At 36.9% G+C, this 24,035-nt stretch overlaps 1 protein-coding gene across 1 annotated transcript in view; it reads right to left on the bottom strand.

Moving 5' to 3' along the window:
* CFAP54 (cilia and flagella associated protein 54) overlaps window positions 1-24,035 on the bottom strand; it is a 119,170-nt gene that overhangs the window by 69,086 nt on the left and 26,049 nt on the right. Inside the window, exons 18-31 of the mRNA XM_053463661.1 lie at window positions 21,935-22,008; window positions 20,510-20,638; window positions 20,081-20,234; window positions 19,253-19,321; window positions 18,241-18,359; window positions 15,480-15,656; window positions 13,817-13,909; window positions 11,541-11,726; window positions 10,671-10,804; window positions 8,954-9,101; window positions 7,752-7,907; window positions 7,172-7,294; window positions 5,106-5,270; window positions 4,348-4,471 (exon numbers count right to left, since the gene is read on the bottom strand). Coding sequence (XP_053319636.1) covers window positions 4,348-4,471; window positions 5,106-5,270; window positions 7,172-7,294; window positions 7,752-7,907; window positions 8,954-9,101; window positions 10,671-10,804; window positions 11,541-11,726; window positions 13,817-13,909; window positions 15,480-15,656; window positions 18,241-18,359; window positions 19,253-19,321; window positions 20,081-20,234; window positions 20,510-20,638; window positions 21,935-22,008 — 1,851 coding nt within the window. The remainder of the gene's footprint in view (window positions 1-4,347; window positions 4,472-5,105; window positions 5,271-7,171; window positions 7,295-7,751; window positions 7,908-8,953; window positions 9,102-10,670; window positions 10,805-11,540; window positions 11,727-13,816; window positions 13,910-15,479; window positions 15,657-18,240; window positions 18,360-19,252; window positions 19,322-20,080; window positions 20,235-20,509; window positions 20,639-21,934; window positions 22,009-24,035) is intronic.

Here is a 24,035-nt window from a genome sequence, read left to right as displayed (position 1 = left end):
TTACAAGCTGAAAAAAGAGATCTCTAAGGCTATAAAAGTTCATATTTTTTCAATTCTGGACAAATAAAAGGTATCAACTTCAACTAACAAATCCATTACAATGCAATACTACATTTGGATTAAACTCATTGTGTTTCTGTTGTTCCTAAAACTCATTTTACAATTTCTTAGTAGAGCCTTTTATAAAAGTATATTGTTCTTCCAAATACCCTTTACATCCCAATACTGCCTAATCCTAGTTTATATGTGTTGATTTTGGTTTGTAATCATTTTAAGGCTATTTTCAGTCTCATGCCATTAATTTCTAAATCTATCCCAATTTTTTTTCTTTATAATCTAATGACTAGACTGTAAACTGACTTAATTAATTTATCATATGCTTCAGCAACCAACTTGCATAATTAGCTGATTAAGATGCATATCTCATTGATTTAGTTATACACTTGTTAATTTAATTGCCACAAGTTTCGCTAATTACATTTAGAAGAGTTCCCTATAGTTGGATATTGTCCTTTGTTTAAAGCTATGTAAGGACTGATATCCAGGTATTGCTTAGCAGGGCTTATTTCAGCCTTAAATACCTAGATTGAATGAAAATTGCTCTAAAATCCACCAAAAAAATCTTAATGCTCTTTTAATTGACAATCAAGTGATTACAAAGAGTAACAGCATGTGATATACTGTATTTGTATATATATATATGCAGTAAAAATACATTTTCATGGTTCAATTCAAGGCAGAATACGTAAAAATCCTTAGGGACTGTAAACCTCCAATCCCAAGAGATGGCAAGGTAATCGGTAATTAATTAAGCTGTAGGTAATTTCAAACAGTCTAAAGATATGTTCTGTTTATCTGTACGATTTAGTAATTAGATAGCCTCCTTGTCTTTTTTACCTGTGAAATATCATTTTAAAGAACTTAAATACATGGTCAAAATCAAGCAAATGGATTTGTATTAGCATGACTAATTCCTGAAATCAGAGTCAGTCTGTGTTCACCAATATGTTTAGTAAAGCAATCTCTTCTATAGTTCTGCAAGATTGTCAACATAACTCAACAGGACCCATTAGCTGAGGCCATCATAAGTCCAAAGGTCAATTATGGAGGACAACTCGTGACAGGTGAACCTTCTGATGATTTTACAGCTAAATCGTATTAAGTAATACTTACATTTTTTATTCTGCTGGCCATGCTTAATATGTATTACTATGGTTTCTGCCTTCTCAATGCCACTGAATAAACTATTGCTTCTGTAAATGGGTACTCATATTATTTTTGGGTACTATAGTCTACAGCTAGCACAGAAATGATTAAGAATGACTAGAAAACAAGAATTATAATACCTAAATGGAGACACATCATTATGCTTTTTAATTATGTCTTAGCATCAATAATTAATTCTTCCATAAGAAACAGCCAATCATTTTGTTTTATATAGGTTTTTCATTCCAATATACCGTATCATTTTTACTTTACTTATTAAAAAAAACCAAAAAAACATTTAAATTAAATTAAAGGGGGATCAAGCGATCTCCCTTGCACTAAAGTTTCAAATTTGTACTGCCACACAAATGGCCCTTGTCAAATTCTGGCATGGACTTCCTTCTAACCAATTAGATATTAAATAAAATATGATATATCCTAGATATGGAATCCTCACCGGGAAATTTCATGACTGGGTAGAAGAATTAAATAAGACCCCTCGATAATCTCTTATTCCATTATTTGAATGTATCCTCACATTGTTTTGCATGTAGGCAATAATACGTTTGTTCGAAAAACAAATGCACAACCAATTTACAGAGTCTACTTTTTAGCGACATTCATTACTCTGTCACCTTGTTTTTTTTTTTTTTTTCTTGTGTGTTGTTGAGGTGAAGCTACCTCTCAGGGGTCATACTACATCTAATATGGTATCTTAAGATAGATTCATTATAAACATGGCACATTATTCTACATGTGATTATGTTACCAGAAAATCACGTGAGACATACTGAAGTTATAAATAAATAGCAAGCAAAATAACTTAAATATCCTCATTAGGCTAGGTTTCCACTTGGGTTTTTTTTGCTAAAAACGCCTATAAAAACGCCAATAGCGCCACCTGGCGTTTTTTTGTGAAAAACGCATGCAGCCAGATGTTAGCTGTAATTCAATGGGAAATCGCAAAATGCCATTTCCACTTGGCGTTTTTCTGTTTGGCGTTTTTTCAGTCCTCTTTGGCGTTTTTCTGCTTTTTTGGGCTCTGTGGCAGTTTTTCAAAACTGCAGCATGTTGACACTCTGGCGTTTTTTGCAAGAAATCTTGGCTTTTTTTCTCCAATAGAAGTCTATGGGAGAGAAAAAACGCCATGAAAAAGCCATGTGGGTTTATTGCCTTGGCGTTTTTTATGGCATTTTTTCCACAGTTACAATGCAGAGGATGGACCCAGTATCTGTGTGTCCTACGAGAAATAGGCTGAAAACAAACAGTTTCACACAAAACAAAGTCCTGGACTGGTTCATATTGAATTAATTAATTAATTGATTCAGTTAATTAATTGAATTAATGTTAATTGGGAACAAACATGCCATTACAAACAAACATACGCGACCGGATCCTGCGTGCCAAAAGCAACAGCAAACAATTTGCACCATCATTTGGGGCCAATCTTCCCAGAGGAGCAGACATTCGAAATAAAGCATGCCTTACAAACCACAGAAAAGAGACAAAAGGGTCTACCAAGTAAATGACAGCAGGAGAGGGCAGATACTTGCCATTTATCCTAATCCCTTTTAGCTGGGTGAAACTTCTAACTTGTAAAGGCTGGAAAAACTGCCTAAGGTCAAAAAAAGCAATTTCCACAGAAAGGCTAAAACGCCAGAAAAAACTGCAGAAAAAACGCCAAAACGCAGGTAAATGCAGCGGCAGTTTTCTTGGCAGTTTTCCTGGCGTTTTTCATCAAGAAAAAAACGCCGGACAAAAACCCAAGTGGAAACCTAGCCTTAGGCTAGGTTTCCACATGGGTCTTTTAGCTAAAAACGCCTATAAAAACGCCAATAGCGCCACCTGGCGTTTTTTTGTGAAAAACGCATGCAGCCAGATGTTAGCTGTAATTCAATAGGAAATCGCAAAATGCCATTTCCACTTGGCGTTTTTCTGTTTGGCGTTTTTTCAGTCCTCTTTGGCGTTTTTCTGCTTTTTTGGGCTCTGTGGCAGTTTTTCAAAACTGCAGCATGTTGACACTCTGGCGTTTTTTGCAAGAAATCTTGGCTTTTTTTCTCCAATAGAAGTCTATGGGAGAGAAAAAAACGCCATGAAAAAGCCATGTGGGTTTATTGCCTTGGCGTTTTTTATGGCGTTTTTTCCACAGTTACAATGCAGAGGATGGACCCAGTATCTGTGTGTCCTACGAGAAATAGGCTGAAAACAAACAGTTTCACACAAAACAAAGTCCTGGACTGGTTCATATTGAATTTTACACCATTTGGAACAAACATGCCATTACAAACAAACATACGCGACCGGATCCTGCGTTCCAAAAGCAACAGCAAACAATTTGCACCATCATTTGGGGCCAATCTTCCCAGAGGAGCAGACATTCGAAATAAAGCATGCCTTACAAACCACAGAAAAGAGACAAAAGGGTCTACCAAGTAAATGACATCAGGAGAGGGCAGATACTTGCCATTTATCCTAATCCCTTTTAGCTGGGTGAAACTTCTAACTTGTAAAGGTTGGAAAAACTGCCTAAGGTCAAAAAAAGCAATTTCCACAGAAAGGCTAAAACGCCAGAAAAAACTCCAGAAAAAACGCCAAAACGCAGGTAAATGCAGTGGCAGTTTTCTCGGCAGTTTTCCTGGCGTTTTTCATCAAGAAAAAAACGCCGGACAAAAACCCAAGTGGAAACCTAGCCTTACACACAAGAAAAATAGATGGACTTATCTGGTTAAAAATGCAACCAGATATGTATTTGCTATTTTTCAATACCTTATAATCTTATCTATAATACCATAAGCATAGGTAAGACCTTTTGTTTTAAAGCAGTTTGTGGTACCCACTAAACGACAGCACTTTATGGATGTAAATGTACCTCTTAAGTCCCCTGTAAATGTATGATATTTAGTCACTAATTTTGAGTAGAAAGACCTCTGAATGCATTTTGCTTTCAGGTAGCTTGTTCACTTAGTCCTCTCTTACAATAAAATATAGCTGCTTGTAATCTCCTGCTGTACAACTCAAGAGCAGGGCTTTTGCTTGGCAAGAAGATACTATAATAATATACAGCAACATTGAGGCAGACAGTTTTTATCGTATATTACAGGGACTTTGCTATTAACCACAGAGTAATAGAAATGTACTTACGTGGTTTAGTCAATTTCAGCAGGTTTTGCTTCAGCGCAGCTAACTGCTCATTCACTTTTTCACCAATAAGAATTTTCTTTTTTTGGCTTTTTTTTGGACCCTTTAAAAAAAAGATTTTTGATAACTTATATATATATATATATATATATATATATATATATATATGTGTGTGTTCTACATGGTATAAGACTTTAAAAGGTATCCTAATTGATTAATGTAGGAAGCTACCTATCTTATATGAAACTAGTATTATTAATATTACTGCAAATATCAGCAACATTGAATTGGACTGGAATTATCACTGGTAAAAAATAACACTTCTAACAGACTCACGCCTGTGTCTATCTACCTTATAAATGCTGTTGTCAGATGATGTCTTTGAGCAGTTTTCAGAGAAGGTAATCCTAACACCATCTGCTAATTTTGTCATAAATACAATAAAACTGCTCCTAATGAGCCTTCAAAGTCTAAGAGCACCAGAATCAACCAGTCTTCCATTACCCATCACACAACAATTTTCAGTGCTCATTTTAAATCCCACTGCTAAATGGTTCCTGTGTTCTACCAAAAACATGAACAAAGAAGAATCTGGAATAAATAATCCAGTGTTTTAATGGCAAATTGCAAAATCAAAGAAATTAGCTTTTTGATAATTTGATGAAAAGCAGGAATGTAGGACTATGCGTGATGACGTCACATGTATTTGAATATCTGATTTCAAATACCAGCCGTGTTTAATATCATCGGGAAGTCAATACCTTGTCTTTATCTGTTGCTTCTTTCACATTTTCAGTCTCATCATTTCCAGCTCCGGACACAGGAATGTGGAGAGAACTGGAGGCATTTTCTGTAACATCTAGTAACCGTTTCGCAATTTCAATTACTGCAATTGCCATTTCATATTCTTCCCATTGATGAAGTACCTGTAGAAATGATTCCATTCCCATAATTTAGGAAAAATTATAAAAAAAAAAGCTAAATATACACGTTAAAATGAAAATGTGGCTTTATTAAAGGGGACAAGATTATTATAGCAACACTTTAAGGAACATAAAATCAAGGGTTTTAAAGACATGGAGGGGGGGGTCTGTGCGGTTGATTGAACCAGTTGTCCTAAGAATATGGAATATGTACCAACAGTACCTTAAAAAAAACTGGTATAAAAAATATATTTGTTTTAGAAAATACCAAACCAAAAAACTGCTTTCCTCTGGCATAATTCCAAAGTTATTATTTTTATACATGTGAGCTGTGCCCACCTGCAAATGTATTTTCTATCCTTTAAGTCTAAATTTCATACAGAATTCTTACAGTTGGGAAGGTGCTAACACCATCACAGCCTACAACGATGAGATACTTAAGCCCAACTGGTTAAAATGATATTTTAACAACCCGTTAAAATTATAAGACTTTTAAAAGTACCCCTCTTTTAGAAAACTCCAGGTATAGTTTACGTTTTTCTTTTTACAAAGGTTATGAGGTCTATATTTTCCTTAACACAAGCTGAATCGGTAGTATATAAGAACACAATTATCTCAATGTTAAAAAGTCGTACCGAAAGAAGAACTTAAAAGAATAAGCTAAACATGATAGAGGAGTAATTGCAAAAAAAACAAATTGATGCATACAGAGATGGTGACACACATAAAACATGCTTAATATTGGGTCTGTACAAAAGGTTAACAACCCAGATGTAAGGATTCCTCATTTGGCATCGCTGCTCAAGGAGGCACATGCTCTTGATGTGACCTTGATGTGTATATTTTACGAAGGCTAATGCGCTGCGCTTCCTGAATACACGCCAATCTGCTATCTTGTAAGAGTGCTGTTCAATGCATTTTATAACAACCTCATTACACTATACATCAATGAACAGACACAGCAAACAAGATATTGTTTGCTACGCTCATGTCTAGTAATATTTCTAAAGAGAAGCCAAATATCACTGCTATCAAGGCAATCTTTTGATCTCCTTTTAAACAGTACAATTATCAATCTTTTCCTCCCAATGTCTACAATTAGAATTTGCATTTGCTATGAAAAGGGAGCACTATTAAACTGTTTGTAATAGCCCAGGCATAATTATAATATTCGGCACAATTTTATTTTAATTGAGGTTATTACTTTTGAAACTGATGGGAAAAGTAAGGACACCATGAAAGAACTGTAGCAGAGGCGGCTTGTGATAATCACACATCAAACATTGTTGCACAATATATGGATACAGAGTTAATGGGGCTTAGGTACCCCCAAACTTGTTCCTTAGTTAGTATCTACGTTTTAAACAGTTATATTGTCCATCTACAAGCTTAGAGACTGGAAAGTCATCTTTTTTTGTTTGTTTAGGAGCTAAGAAAATCCACATCCATGGAATTCTATATAAAATACCAATAACATAGATTGTGTTTGCATTTTATTTATCATTTTATGGATAATTTAAGCAGCAAGGTCTCTTCACTTTTTGAGTTTTATAAAGACCTGAGTGATGGAAACAAAATGTCAATTATTTCTGCTAACAATGAAGAATTAAATAGTAGACAAAAGGAAAATTAAATAAATGATAAATAAAATAAATAATAATATTATCTTACACATATTGTAATAGCCATACAATACAATAGCTATAACTATACATTATCACACTATGCTATCTAGAATATGTAGAATATGTACTGGAGGCCTTTATTGAAAGGCCTCCAGGCTCAGAAACAGTGATATCATTAATTACCAAAAATGCACAAATAATAGCTACTGGTGCAATCTTAAAATAGAAATGTAATAAGCATTCTTCTGATTGCAGTGTATGATGTATTTAAATAAGTACCTTAGCGACATAATACACGATGCAAGCTATCATGTGCAGAACGCCCTCGCTTACACCAGTCGGCTTTTTCTGCCAGGTGCTGCTTGGAATTTCTTGCAAAACTGCCAAACATTTAATTAGTATCTGAAAACATAAGAAAAATACAGGATTACAAATTGCTCTATTAACTATTTCAGTGTGAAGGGAGACCAAACCACCCATCCTTATGTAGTGTGGTTGCTGGGTTCATTATAAGTTAAAATGCAAACTTACAGTTCTGGGAAATGTATACAACACTGTTTTTGGTGAAAATCATCAACTTAGCAATACCATACAAGAGAGCTATCTGGATTTTACCCAGAAGTTTAATCTCTGGACCTTGGGAATGGTGTTTGGCCATGACTATTCCCTGTCCAGGTCCTGCCCCATTCCAGTCCTCTCAAAGTCCCTTTCAATTCTTTTAGGGACTAGCCCTGTTTCCGTAAACTGGGAATATCCCCAGAGCAGAATGCTAATGATATTTGTGTTTATTTTGAAATCAATGGGCCATTTGTCACTATTAGACTGGTGCATGTATATACTTTGTAGCATTTCTACTCACTTGCACTACTGGAACAGACGGGATCCTGTGATAAATAACTGGGGCAATTAGGCCATAGCATTGAACCACAGCTTGAAGGGCATAGCTGGCGTCACTCTGCCAAGCACTCACATCGACAGCCACTAACAATCTCTCACACTCAGCGATCCGACGCATCTAAAACATAAACAATTTTGCTCAGCAGAACAGACTTTCTTAGAAAAAAGAAAAACAAGGGTAAAAAAAAAGCACAAGTGTTTTGGCAATCTAAATGTAAATACTTTTCTAGAGTCTTCATAGCTTTTAGATTTTTTGTAAATCAGTCTTAAAACAAACAATCCCTTTGTGGACTGCATATGCTTGGCTTCAACAAAGTGCCTGTTGTGCTGAACTCCACAAGTGAGTTAATAACCGTCCTGTGTGTCTATTGAGTAAATTACTATGGTATGCACCCTTATATTTTCCAAATTCACGCTTTCAATGGTTTTTGTTAATACCCCCTTTGTCAGTGCACAGGTTTGATTCTTGAAACAAAAAGTGGGTAGAGGTTATATTTATAGATTCTGATGATGTTCGCGAATATAAAGAGGTGTCATTAAGGAAACTTAGGCTGCAGAAGTAAATTATTAAAATAGTTAGGTTCACTGATCCCTGATAAAAATAGCTGTGTCATTAACACACCTGTTAATTAAGAGAGCCTGGTAATATCCTTTATTATACTGTTGTATTTATTTTTACTTTAATAAAATATCGTAATGTATAAATGGTGCCTACGGTGTGATAGCAGTGAGCACAAACTGGAAATATGCCAACTATATTCTTTGCGATTATATTGCAAATATGTATATTTAGCAGTGATCCCAGTGGTCACACGTTATTTTGGGTCATAATAGTGGGGAATAAAAATACTAATTAACAGTTAATTATTATTATTTTACTGATTTATTTTACATTTCCTGGCTGGTAGAGTTACAAAGAAACCAGGGTTTGCAGTAATAAAAATGAGCTAAAACCCCCTACATCACCTTTCTGATTATTCATCTACATTTATTCTGCATTGCTATAAGAATAGCAGACTCAACATATAATAAATGATAGCATTACTACTTTAATCATGCCACTGTATGTATTGTAAGGTAATTTATTTTTACTACTTAATATAGGTTCTCGTCAAATGACCTTGTGCTGCCAAACTATCCAGGAACATAAAAAACATTACATACTTGACACTTCCGGAGAACTCCATAGTCACAGACAGCGTCACAAAACAGCGCCCCTTCCTTAATGTCTATATCACTAAATATAAAAATGCTTCTGAGGAAAAGCTGCAACAGTATTGGGGAGGAGTTGGATACAGCATCAAGACACAATCTGTAGAGAAACAATGGAGAATGTTTATACCCAATATATACATCAACTTATCAAAAAGGAAAACTCATAGAAATATAAGATATATATATACTGTTGACCTATGTGGGATGTTAAGCACCTGCTGGCTTCATACATAGTTTTCTGGGTACGCCTCTGGTTCTGCAATTGAGGACTGTGATTTTGGCCTCTGGTCTGTCCTTGCTATTCTTGTTACCTTTAGACTTGCTAACTGAGTGCTTGGTTTCAAGTCCACTTTCTTATGCTGTCTCTACCTGCCATGGCTATACTGCTGTAGAGTCATGATCTATACACCTGTCACTACTTGTCCACCTGCAGACTAGTGCGGGGTTCCTGAGCTTGGACTAAATCTGTCCCCTGTCCATTTTACTGTGCATTGTAGGCACAATTTATAGGCACTCTTCCTGCCAACAGCTCCGAACCCTTCATACTACTGGACCAGTTGAGGGCGTAACAGTTCCCCTTTATAGTGAAAATCATAATGTAACTTTCTATAAATGATACATCTGTTTATTAACGTTTTGATATTGAAATATATAAGATATTGAAAATATATAAGACATATGAAAAAAACAATACATCGAAGTAAAACACTTTTGTAATAAGTTCCATTTGTGGGTATAGGTAGGCTCACTATAACATAGTTCTGGATTCTTCATAACATATGAAAGTTTGTTCCAAACATTTCTAATAGTTTCTGAACCAATTTCCCCATAAAGTAAGCACTGACATCAGGGTACGGCCAATTATCCAGCACTACCTCCGCTAGCGGTGTCTCCACTGAACCGTGATCGACACTATTACAGTTTAATCACAACAGCCTCATTGTGCTGTTTACATTCTGAATGGCTGCCAATTAATAAATGCAATTAATAAATCTAATAGACATTTCCAGGGTCAAACATGTTTTAAGAAAAACCTGTAGCCAACAACATGTAACAGATCACTACAATCCTAGCCTTCTAAGGCATTGGAGTCAAAATAGTTAGAGATCTAAAACTCTCAGCTTTCACAATTTACACAACAAATTAACTCTATAAATCAGGGCTCCACAGGGCAAGTGAAATTATTATTAAGAAATAACCGTCAATGCATTAAAGTCTCTATAAGACTTCTAGCTAAAGTAGGCAGGACTAAGATGTAAAGCAAACCTGCCCATGAGCATTGCTGAATCGAGGGAGGTTGTCACCAACTTTGAATTAGTGTGTACCCTGGTTACTAATCCCTAATTTACTAATTTAATTACTAATTTAATCTGGGAATTACTTTACTAATGAACAGCAAGTCTTTTGAAATACTAAATCCTATGTCTTACAATTTTTACCAGCCCCCTGGTCTATTGCAATTTTTGATAAAATATACGTTCTGCTGAATAATACCAGGCAACTGAAATCAGACAGTAGAAAAGAGCCCAAGGAAGGTAAATACGGACAGATTAAGGTTTCATACCAGGAAGATCACTCATGATTTACCTAAAACTTCAACAATAAATCTTTTCCACATATTAATGGAATTAAAAGTCATATGCATGTGTGTAGTTTTGGGACATACCTCTTTTGAGCTATGGAATCCTTATTAATTGCAGTGACTTCAGTTTGGGTACAAGGAGACGGCAAGACGAAGTAATTCCACAGCACAGAGCAGGCTTTTTTAGCCACTTGATAGTTACCAACTTGATATGCACTCTGTAAAACGTGAAAACAAGATGAAAATGTATTTCTAAATCAACAAAGAATTTATTTAGCCCTATCATAAATAGGGCTAATAAAGTGAATTGCTTAGCTAAAAAATAATAGAAATTTCAAATGACATTGATAAAATGTAACAGTAGTATTGCGTTAAAGTTTATTCATAAAACTAGGGAGTTTGCAAGTGAATTGTAGTTTTATTGATGTTGCTATGCACTGAGGGCTGTAGATTAAATAGTTGAAATAAGAGTTAACATGACTGATGTGACCCCACTTTAGCTGTATGCTCTCACATGCTCAAACTCGCAAAGCAACTTGTTTAATTATGCTGATAGCTGATGCAAGTGCTTGCAACTGCGGAGTTATTATTATAAATTATTATTATTATTATTTCCTAGAGAAACAAATTACATTTATCAAGTGTAACACTCAATAGCCATAGTCAACAGACACTTCTTGACAGTGCCACATTTACAAAGCATCTTTGGATTTGCATTTTTGCCTTCTATCGTTCTGTCATTCCATTGTAACAAATCCCAATCTAGTTTTAAAATATACTTCACATATTAATTATTGGGGAGCAAACATGGTTCACACAAAGCTGATGATTTGAAGTTTTTGCGTGCAGAGACGAACAAATATTTTTCATAGGTTCTTCAATGAGCAGACAACACAGAATCAGTACAATCAGCCTAGGTCCCCTTTTAAAATAATATCTGCTAATAAAATGTACCTGTGCTAGATAACCCCATGCAGCAGATACAGACAGAAGAGGAAAAGCCAGGATTGGTTTAGTCGATTCTCCAATTGTATCTCCAACGAGGACGCCGTCTGATGAATAGGCTGCAATAGCGAATATGTATTTCTCATTGGCTTGTAGACCAGTGACTTCCAATAATGTGCTGCTGTCTGCAGGTATCTGTTCAATGAGGACAGGATGAAAACATCGCTATAGTTAAGAGCTAAATAAATAGGAAGCAAAATTTAAAGTTTTTTTTTTTTTAGATATTGTACTTTGTGTAAGTATTTAATTTAAATACATCCTAAGCATTTCCTGAATAACAACTTGATCTACTTATTACATAAACACACAGGTGCACGGAAAGTATATGAACAAGTCAATTAAATAGTAAAGAAATATATACATAACAGTTTTAATAAGCAAAACACGCTGTTTTACAATCAAAAAGTCAAGTTCATGTTCCCAGTTGAAAATATATACAATAGAATTTGTACTATTCTATTTCCACAGTAGCTATCCATCATTGGAAAATAAACATGTAATGTATTATTCACATTACAAATCCTGCAGATTGAAGATTTATATACTTAGTCCATATATAACTGTATCATTAATCCAGTTCTATCTGAGTGATGAATAAAAGTTATTATTTTAATACTAGCATCCATGGACAGCCGCAGAAATGTTTTTAGGAGAGTCCATGGATGAATATAAAACATAAAGGGGGGGGCATGGAGGAATAAGATACATAAAAGAGGAAAGAGATGGCAGGCATGGACAAATATAAGACATTAAGGGGAAAGAGATGGCAGGCACGGAGGAATATAAGACACAGGGAAAGAGATCACAGGAGTGGAGAAATATAAGGCAAGGGAAAGGAGAAGGCAGGCATGGAGGAATATAAGACATAAAGGGGGAAATACATGGTAGACATGGAGGAATATAAGACATAAAGGGGGAAATAGATGGTAGACATGGAGGAATATAAGGCATAAAGGAGGAAAGAGATTTCAGGCATGGAGCAATATAAGTCTTAAAGGGGGAAAGAGATGGGAGGCAGGGAAGAATATAAGTCTTATTATTCCCCCATTCCCGCTGTCTCTTTCAGGTATGTCTTATATTGGCCTCCACCATTTCCTATCTCTGTTATGTATTTTCCTCCTCCATCTGTCTCTGTTATATTATATACACCATTTTCTAACCTTTGGGTGGCAAGGGAAGGAAGGCACCTGTCAGGGAGCGTAACTAGAAACCACAGTGCCCCAGTGTGAAAATTGCCCTGGCACCCCAAAGTTTACCAAGTAACATGTCCTAGGGTACCAGCCTTGCCTCCAAACAGCTTGTGAGTGCCACCTTTACCCCAAGCAGTTTATCACTGCCCAACCCCTCAAGCCTGCCTGTGCCATATTTGCCCCAGCATGTCAGTGCGCACACATAAAACATACACATCCATGCTATCAATCACACTTAGACACTCATGCTAAAACAAATTCCATCTAACACCACTAAAACATACATGCTCACACACAAAAATACATTCATGCTCACATACAATTATTTGTAGACAGTCATGCTCACATACACTTATACATAAACAGTAATGCTCACATACACATACAGACATTCATGCTCACATGCATAAGCCCCGCTCCCACCCGAACCCCCCTAATTTTTCCGCACCTTTAGGTCCGGTGCTTGCACACTTTGCTTGCAGCCTCAGTTTCACCACTGGGTCACCAAACGTAGCATGAACAAGTGGTCAAACTGGTTGCCGTGGTCCAAGAGAGATAGGCAGCCATCAAGCGAGAAACTGTGATTGCATGAAAAAGGCAGACAGAATACCCTTGCCCACACCCACCTAGTGGCCCCCCATCCACTCTGCGAACATCATTCACAGTTTTGCAAAGGAATGCAAACATGTAAAAGTAGATTGATGACTTTACTAAGAATCTGAAGATTTAAAGTGGTTTTCCACAAAAAAAGAGTTAATATTAGTTTGCAGTGTTAGGAAATGGACCAAAAGTTCCATATTCCTGTAGCTTTACTCTCTGCCATTTCAAACAATTTAAATATTGCATTTTGGCTGCGTGCGGAAATCTAGCACCATGTGATACATGCCTCCACTCAATGCTATCCCATATGCATTAAATAATAATCAAAAGTATGAACATTAAAATGAAATTCAGGTTGAATCATTTCTGTTTATTGCCCAAATAGGAACGGTGGTTATATTGCAGGCACCACCAATAAAGCACGTTGGATTTTACCTCTTCCCCTGTTCCAGAGAGATGATGGTCATTCAATCTTACTTTCAAATTAGGCCCTGCTACACACCTTCCATACAGACAGTACCAGGACACCTGCACAGAATGTGGAAATGAATAATTTATAATTGTTATCATTCAAATTGTTTGGTAATTATATAAGATGGAATACAGCATAAAGATAGGTGACAACTGTGGATAACATAATCTTACATCTCTGCTTTTTATTTAATACACAGGTGTTTATAAGCAGTAACCAGCAGCAGTAAATGGGTACAAACACGTAAAAAATGACATGTCCTTATATTGGCTATAAACATGAAATATTGGTCAGATTGGCTTTAGAAGTGTTCCTAACATGCACATTTTCAGCATGCTGGCTAGCAGGGACAGGTCTCTAATTGGATATATTATATTGGGAGCCATTGTTAAAATGAGAATGGCTTTTAACCTGTGTGTTATTGCCATGGTAACATTTTGCTCCTACAAAATGACACCTCGCCATTCACGTTCGCTTTAAGATTTATTTAGGCTTATTTTTATACCATAAGCTAGTCTACAGGTCAAAGCGCAAAACAGAAAATACATTATTACAGCATCAAGACAGCATGTATAGCATTGGCATTCTATATACCATATTTGCATGACAATAAGACTATTCTTTTTCATAAAAAAACACTTGGAATTGAGCTCGTCTTTTATTCAGACCTCAGATCTGCGCCACCCATCTTACAAATTAGCTCTTCCGCCAATCCGCTAAATCAGCCCTTCCGCCACCTATTACAGCCCCCAGGCACATTATATGCACACTTGCTTGAACTCAAAGACTTGCCAGAATCTGAACTTCAAACCAAGGGCATACCTTGACGCAGGTCATGTGAGTACCGTAGTGCTAACGTGAATCCATTGTCTAAAAATAAGTCTCTCTCTCTCTCTGTGCCCCCAGTCATCTCCCCCAGTCTTGTCTGTGCCCCTGTACTCTCCCCCAAACATTAATTAGTCCTTGATCTTGTCTTAGATACATAGCTTATCCCATGTAGGTTAAAATTACGCAGAATAGGCTCCTAGCAGAAGTCGCTTGAAGTCCACAAACCACCTGAAATTTTTACTTTTATTTAATGTACTTTTGGGTATGTTTAATGTAACAAAGATGTACTTTACTGAGGGGGTGGAGGATATGTGGAACAGAACCCCAGCAGAAGTAGCATGAGATCAACTGAATCCCTGAGATTTTTTACTTTTACTCATCTTTATGCCTCTATTATAAGTTGGTATTTTGTTTGAAGTTATTAATAAGTTTAGTTTTAGAGAGATCCGAGGTAGATTTGTTTTCAGTATAGATATCTCTGGCATTGCTACGGTTATCTATTGGATTGTTTTTGTTTTGATTTGTGATAGTCACCGCATTGACTGAATTATCCATTACACATTGACAGCTCAGCCATTCCTGCACTGTACTGAACTGTTAAATGTAAGGGACACCAGAAATCATCTTTAACTAGCATTGTGCATAGTGAGCAGAGCAAGATATGGCAGACATCTAAACAGCTAATCACACAACGATATCTGCCAACTCATATGTCTGGCTGGACCCCCATGGGAGATTAACACGATATAACATTAACTGTTTTCCTCAGAACATTTAATATGATATTGAAATCAGTACCTTAACATCTGTGGGAAATGGAACTGGTTTAAACACCATTGAGTTTGCTGTTCTGGAAACCAAAATGGGTGGGGGAGGTACATTTTTCTTGCCGTTCTTTAATGTTTCTGGCTTCATGCAAGATAAGTGCATTGTGTTTTCTTCCGCTTCGTATTTTTGAATCAGTTTCTCTGAATCCTACAATAAAACGAAAAAAACAAATGAAAGTGTCCACAGAATCATTTATCTGCTCATTCGGTGGGAATCTGTATACTGTTATTGCAGAAAAGCTTTAATGTATTTCTGATTCTGTTCCTGAGAGTCTAGGAGGAGATTATTTTGTTCAGAGCTAAACATACAAAAAAGTTGGAAACAGTTGCATGATAAGATAAGTCTTTTTAACCCCTTAAGGACAATGGGCAGTCCCTAAACCCATTGAAAACAATGCATTTTGAGCCCGTACATGTACGGGCTTTGTCATTAAGGGGTTAAATAGATAAAGAATATGCAATAGGAATATGCTAAACCCAGTGTACAGTTTGACAAACACATTTTTCTCTTTAATTTTCAAATGAATCATAATATCATATTGCAGGCTTGGATGATTCCAGCTGTAATGTACCGCTAAATACACAGGTAAACACGTAGAAATAAAACGACACATAATTCATGTAGTTCAAACATAGAGAATGCAGTGATATGGGGTCCTTTTCAATAAAAGTGTGCAGAGTCCACAGCTCATCAGCCGTGGTCATCTTAACATCTTAGTGACTCAATCCACCACTTAGCAGCTCTAGCCTTAAGTCTTTAGAAAGCTGCCAGTCACACAGAAACACTCACTTAATTTAAGGTTAAATGAAATGGCTTTCGGATATCATCAGCAGATTGCATGTCAACATGGGCAGGTCTGTTCACTAAAGACCAGGTTGTCAGTTAAGCTAAAGCAATTACAACTTGAAACTGCTCAACGGCAATATTCTAATGTCGCAGGCGAAACAACAACTCGTGTGTTCACAAAAACACAAGCTACTGGTGAATCTGGTGGCCTTCTTTCAAGTTGTCTTGATATTGTCAAGTTGACCATAAGGTCTGTCGGTCATTCAAGCTGGTGGTCTGTCATATGAATCTCTCAGTGGGATCATCATTAGAATATGTCAGTCAAGACTGCACTTGAGTAGGCTGCGTCTAGCAGTTCTATTGAGCTTAATGGAGTTCTTGGTCAGCCTTCCTGTCGAGTGAAGTTGATAACATCAAGTTGGAGGCCTTTTTTTCTGCTTGATTCAAGTTGAATTTCAACATGTTTTTATACTTAACTGTACTCAAGGTGGCTGTCATGTTGTCTTTAGTGAATAGACAGGCTGCTCAAATTCAGCAAATTTAGTAGAGTTCACCTGAGCGTCTGACCTCTAACGAAATGCTAAGCTTTGGGAATAGACCCCAGAGAATATGGAATTTGCCAAACTGCATAATTCAGTCAGTTCAGGTGCAACCACAAAAGCAGGCTTTACATAGCGATCTCTCTTATCTGTTCTTTTTTTATGTTTCATTTAAAATAACAGCAAATATTATGATCCAGAGCCGGTAACAATATATTAAAAAAACTGCTCAAGTGAAATGCTCCATTACTTGCAGCTGCAGATTAGCCTTTAATGTTTATTAAAAGTGATCTGAACTGGATGCATTACCGATACTTTGTACTAATTTAGTAAGCAAGGAGAATAAGTTGCCGACAGAGAGCTATCATTATTACAGGCTATTATCCCTCTGTTATTTCCTGCAAAATAGTAAATACAGATCCAAGCGCCGGAGTCAGTGAATAGTGAGATGCCATCCAGTGCTTGATTTAAAGCCTTCCCATGCATCAGCAGCTGAGCCTGATGGCGTTAGACTCAGGGGGTACCCGGTGAAAAATTGCTCTGCAGAGTTGGTTGGACTACGGGTACTTCGGAAGAAATAACTTATATTTGGGTGCATTGACATGCCTATGCTCTTTTAACTCTTTTCATGCACCTTAAATGTACTTCTCCTTTATTTTCTCACATCTCTCTGTCTGCTTATGCAGTTTTGTACCTTTCTTCACAAGCAGTAGTGTAATAATCATTAACCACAGACCAAAATGCCTTAGTTTTGTATAATACGTGCCAGAACTGGCCACCTACATAACTGCCCCTTCTGCCCCAATCATTCTTTTGTAAACTAGATGCATTCACGGGGGAATAATGGTGCAAACTACTTACTTCATCTCTTTATGAGATGTTAGCAATGCACTAGCAGAAAATAAGGGGGCCGAAAGACTCATTCTGTAGGGGTCCATCATAATGATTGCTAGGAGTCACATAATGGACAGCTGTGCAGTCAACCCCTCATCATTTGGCCTGAATATGAGGTTTTTTCTCTCCCCTACCATGATGCTTTTACATAAAAGCTGCCTTAATGGCCAATATGTTTATTTACATGCACTAAAAAGGATTTTGTACTCTAGTGTTAGAATAAACGACTAATATTTAATCCATCAAACTCATACAACATTATTCTTTGGGAGAAAAAATTGCTGACTTCATCTGATTTCCCCGGGAACATGCTGGAATCTTAACTGCAAACCATCAGTTACCATTAGCAACTGATTATAGAAATATATATATATACACGCATATAATATACTGCACATATTTATTTGCTGCAGAAATAGTTGATTTGATTACTAGTACTGCAAAAAAAAAGTTTATTTATTTTACAGTGACTGATTGCAACTGCTTAAAAGAAATATCTATATGCATCTTACCTCCAGGAGTTTTTTAGGTGACACTCCACCAAGTCCACTCTTAAACAGCACTGACTTTTGCATTAAAAAGATGGCTTTGGATATTTGGTTCTTGTTTATTTTATCAATTATTTCTGATTCTGCAATACATAAAATGGTCAGTTAATTTCAGAAAGAAAAAAAAGAAATTCAACATACAAAATGTACTTTTTTGTGCAATTTTTAGTCAATGCCCTTTTTGAAATGAAAAAGTAGAAGGTACTCAAAATAGCATTTTTGTTCCATTTTATATTTGCTCGATTATAAGACGAGGTTTTTTCCAGAAATACCTCCAGAAATGCATTTTACCCCCCCTATATGCCAGAGTGGCATATAGGGGTATAAGGCATATCATGGGGCAGAGGGGCATATAGAGGGTTAAAAGGCATATCATGGGGCACAGTGGCATATAGGAGGGTATAAGACATTTCTGGAGGCAAAGTGGCATATAGAGGGTTAAAAGGCACATCATGGGGCAGAGTGGCAAATAGGGGGGTATAAGGCATTTCTGGGGGCAGAGTGGCAAGCCTGGGGGCAGATGTGCATAACTGGGGGGTAGGTTGGCAAATAAAAGGAAATAAAATATATATATTTTTCTCAATCATAGCTTTTATTAAATATGAAAATTAGTTTACATGAATTAATATTTACTAGTAAAACTTTTTTCCTATAGGGTAGTCTTATATTCAGGCTTTTTGTTTTTTTCCTAAATTAATATTTTGATTTTGGGGGGTCGTCTTATAATCAGGGTCGTCTTATAATCGAGCAAATACGGTACTCAGTTTATCATTCTTGGACAAAAATATTACCATGTTTATGGTAACTTGTATATTAGTGAATATGCATGGTGTTAGCATGCAAGAGCATGTAACCTCAGTAAACTCGACCTCTCGACTTGCGAACAGACTAGTGAATAGGCCTTATTAATATCATTACAGATTTTAGTGGTGTGGGTGGAATCTTGTATTTGATCACTCAATATATTATACGTCACCTGTCCTGAAAGGTAATGATGCGGCGCTGTGAGCAGAACTTTTTGAGGATTTTAATTGTTCAGATCCACCTGAAAAATGTACAATATTCACAAAACTTTAATCTAAATTAAATGTACATTTTTATGAAGAAATGTACTTTAGTTTTCGATACTGTAAAATCCGTGCCGTAGACATAAAGGATTTGTGTCACAGTAGGTATGAAAAACGGTTAGTACTGATTGGCATAATATCGAGTACACTCAGAATTGGCCACAGACTGTGCTGTTGAAATTAAATCAGCGGCACGATTATCTCACGTTCCTGACCAACAAACATAGCATTGCTACGACATTGCTCATATTTGCTTAACTGGAAAAAATCACATGGACTCTATACACAATACAAATAAACCATCATTAGCCCTCAACAAACGCAAACATCATTGTATTTCCCATACAACCACTAAAAGCTTTCCAACGTATTGTATTTCTCATATGGCAGACTTGGGGCTTTCCATAATAGATTTGGGACTTTAGTCCCCTTAACCAAACTAACAACGTCTCTGCCAGGAACCGGGGCAGCATAGACTGCAAAGCCACAAGTCTGTATTGCAACTGGGCACCCATACAGTGACAGTACTGCAAATGGGACATTTAGGCAAACGTTGGTCCCAAAACGTATCCTTGACTCTCTCTGTGCTAGAGGTTGATCTTGAAATATGTATCCCTTACCTTAGTCTCATAAACTATATATATGTTGCATTACTTTGCTTTATGGACGGCCACAGTGTGTGTTGAAGCAGATCAATTGTTTTGTGTTATGAGTTATATTACATTCTTATCGCATACCTTGCAATAGATTGAGGAGCTTGACAGACACGCGGTGTTGAGTCACGATTAGCTCGAGCTGTAAATCTATCATCACCGCGGTATTTGCAAATGATTTGGAAGGGATATCTTGGACATCCGATGTATCCCTTGGAAGTGGCCTCTTCACACCCAGCTGATTGCAAACGCAGATAGTCAGGGAAGGGATTAGTATTAATTCATGTTGTTTTTTTCCATTTTAATTAGATTATAATCCTAACAAACAATGCTTCAAAGATTTAAAGGAGAATATAAATCATTGAATATGCAATAAGCAGGAAATCTGAATAATATATGCTGGCTTGTGGCTCCGAGCTGAAGATGTATGAGAATGGTTGTTTACACAATATGCGAGGTAAATAGCAGTAAAAGAAATTCAGGAAACATAGCATTTAAATGCCAGAGTTTTACCGTTGTGCGGTGCTGGTCAATCATAGATGATTCATCTGACATAATGACTCGTGAGCGAGCCAGTGACATCCCATTTATTGCTTTCTCTAGTGTTTCATATGCAAACACAAGTTGTGTAACTGGATTTTTCTGTGATAGAAAAGAAAATTTAAATTACATGATATGCACGGGACATAAAGGAGAACTGTCACAATCACTGGGTTCAGCATAATTACTTGCATTCCTTAAAACTCTATAGATTGTACTCAGGGGCACGCTAAGACGCTCGCTTATGAAGCCCCCAAGAGACCAGGTGAGGTAGATAATAAAATCTCCTTTCACGACCCACTTAAATTCGGAAGCACAAGCCTGTGATATGCCTCAGCCGCTACACCCAGACCAGAAGGGAACAGCTCCCCTCTCACAGAAAAAAGGTAAGCAAGATTTGGGGACAAAACGGGTGGGTAAATGGCAGGGGCTGGGGAAATATAGCAGGGGCTATAGCACTCTCATAAGAGGGGACATGGCAGGGGCTGGGGGGAATAACAGAGGCTGTCTGGTACAATACAATACGGGCATGGCAGGGGCTGGGGGAATATAGCAGGGGCTATATCACTGTCATAAAAGGGGACATGGCAGGGGCTGGTGGGGACATGGCAGGGGCAGATATGGCAGGGTTGCTAGGGACAATACAGGGACTGGGGGGCAAGGCAGGGGCTGGAGGGAAAAATACATAGGTTAATATAAGGTGAATTTGGTGGAAGAGAGATACAATGAAAACACATATTTTCCTGCATACCTGTATTAATTTTGAGTCATTAATTGAGTTGCAAGGCCCTGGCTGTTGTTAGTATTGCGTGGGCTATAGGTTTGAGAAACTCAGCAAAAGGGGAAACCTCTCTCTTCAGAACTTCTAGTATAACTTACTATATATTTACTATAGTTTGTGCTTTCTGTTTACTGTCCATGTAATTGTTTTGGAGATATTTTGTTTTAAATGTTCAGATTCCATGGTATACACAAACGGGTTTCTAATATGTATATATATTGATTTAGAAATTTGGAAGCAGCGATACAAAAAATCTCTTGCAAGACGTAACCTGTACTCTTCAATATCAATATCAATATCACAGAAAAGGTTTGCAGTATCGGTTTAACACCAGTTGTACATTCTGGCCTAGACCAGCTAGGCCTGGGGTGGCAGGACTGGGAAGCAGCAACCCCTATGCTGCCCAAACCTGGAGCAGTCAGACTTCCCATCTGACCTAATTAAACTATGAGCATTGGGATATAAAGTTATCTACCAGTGCCCAGCAGTAAAGATCGTGTACATGGAATGGATGGCTGTAGGCATGTTTAACATATGACAGTAGATACTGATAGAATATAAAACTTTGTTTACCTTGTTTAGCAGGCATTTTCATTCCAATAAAATATTGCACTTACCTTTAAGTATATTACTTTACTAAAGCTCTCTGTGTGTACACTCATATCATCATTGAGTTTTTCAAATGTTCTTTCTAAAAACAGAAAACAATACGTTTATGATATATGAAAGTGTAAATAACATAGCTGCCAATGTATTGATTTCTTTATATTGCGCAAGTATGTGAACCACAGGAACATATTTCAAGACTGCAAGTGTATGGATAATGATATGCCTCTTGACTCCGTTCCTTAGGATATAGATGTTTATTTATTAACTCTGCAGCCATACCTATCATTCAGTTACTCTCTATACTGTTTAGAGCTATAAAGTTGGACAGACAGTAAGTAAGTGGCAGTAATGCCCATTTCTACGTTTTCTTCTGGGCATCAGTCAACCAAATGGTGGTGGCTTCACTGATGGCCTTCTATTAGCTCCCTTGATCTACTCATCTACTTTCCAAGGAGCTGCTATATTCTTGGCCTACTACACACAATCAACGGAGGAAGGTAAATACATTAGGGCAAGCTCAGCCCTTCTTGCTGGAAAAGCTCACTGGGGTTGGCCTGTTGTGATGCATAAGTGTGTGTGAGCATGGATGTGTAAGTGTGTATGAGCATGGATGTCTAAGTGGTGTGGGAGCCGGTACCCACAAGCTGTTTGGGGGCAAAGATGGCATGTTGTTTGATGAAGTTGGCACATAGTGATCATATGTTTTCCTTTAAATTTACACAAGCAAATTAAGCAGAGGTGTTTTACTTGTTTGAGTCATGCACTGAGATGATGGAGGTTTTATTTAGAATTAATCCTGGCTACTTTGTCTAGAGTTCAACAGACCACATTAACATGTAGCATGAAAATATCCACATTATTACATTTGCAAGTAAGAAAAATATTGGTATTTAATAAGGAAATAGCATGCAGATGTTAAGATGATGAGAGTTTGTCAACCAAATCCATTTTATATCCTAGATTATACTCTAATCTCTTATGAAAATCTATGTGATTGAATCAATATTTGCTCTGAATGTTATGATTGTTGTGACTCCAGTAAGGAGATTAGGAAAGAGTACAAATATATTACTTAAATCAGACAAGCATTTATAACCCAATGCATTTAAATATAGAAGTAAAAAGTCTAATCAGAGTTGCATAAGGTTAAATAATCCTTATAAATCCTTTCTTTAGAAAAGTTATCCAGCCTCACTATCGCAAGGCACATCCAGAAACGCCACAAAAGTAATAGGGTTTTGCTTAATTCCATCAAAAGAACACATAATATGTTATCTAGTTGAAAGACTTTACAATACCTCCAAAATCAGAATTTCCAAACATATATCTCAAAATGAACCTCCAATAGGAGAAAGTCTTGGTAACATCTACATAGGTCATGACTCCTACAAGCCTGTTATTTTGACTCTCAAGCTATAGATAGTGCCACCATGGTAAATTATTGCTTGTGGTCCCCAGTTATCCCATTTGAACATACAGGTGAGAGACCCATGCATATATATCACACAAATGTCATAATGTCACATCACCATTATGAATTCTAAATATATAAATGCATGTAGAGACTTCTATAATGTATGTATATTAAAATCCCTTGCTCACTTGTTAAGACAGACACACTGTTAAAGGGCTCGTTAAAACCATCCCTACTCTCATTTAAGATACATGCAATGGGCTCTACGTTCCCTGCATGCAAAGCATTCCAAAAAGACATGGATGGATATTACGGAAAAGGATAAATAAATACTGTATCTAAAACGGATGGAAGTGGCACAAATCTGTTAAGTTTCATAAAAACACACACAAGGAACATTGCATGATTACTTGGCTTGGTACAAGCTCAAGACCTAATCAGAGAAATGTTAAGGCAAATTTCCACCCAGGAAGAAATAATATCAGAATTGTAAAGAATTTAAAGCACTCTATGGGGCTGCCTGAATGGAGCTTTATCACAAGTTATTTAGAGCGTAAAATGACTGGTCCTGCTGTTCGCATCCCCTCTCCGCACACATATCAGCTCTCACAGAGAAAAACAGGCAGGGCTGGAAACAATGCAGGGCTGCCATCAGGGGTGTGAATGGACAGATAATGAACGCCTCTGCAAATGGC

Source organism: Spea bombifrons, chromosome 4, assembly GCF_027358695.1.
Source record: "Spea bombifrons isolate aSpeBom1 chromosome 4, aSpeBom1.2.pri, whole genome shotgun sequence".
Lineage (NCBI taxonomy): Eukaryota > Metazoa > Chordata > Amphibia > Anura > Pelobatidae > Spea > Spea bombifrons.
This window is presented reverse-complemented; position numbering and strand designations above follow the sequence as displayed.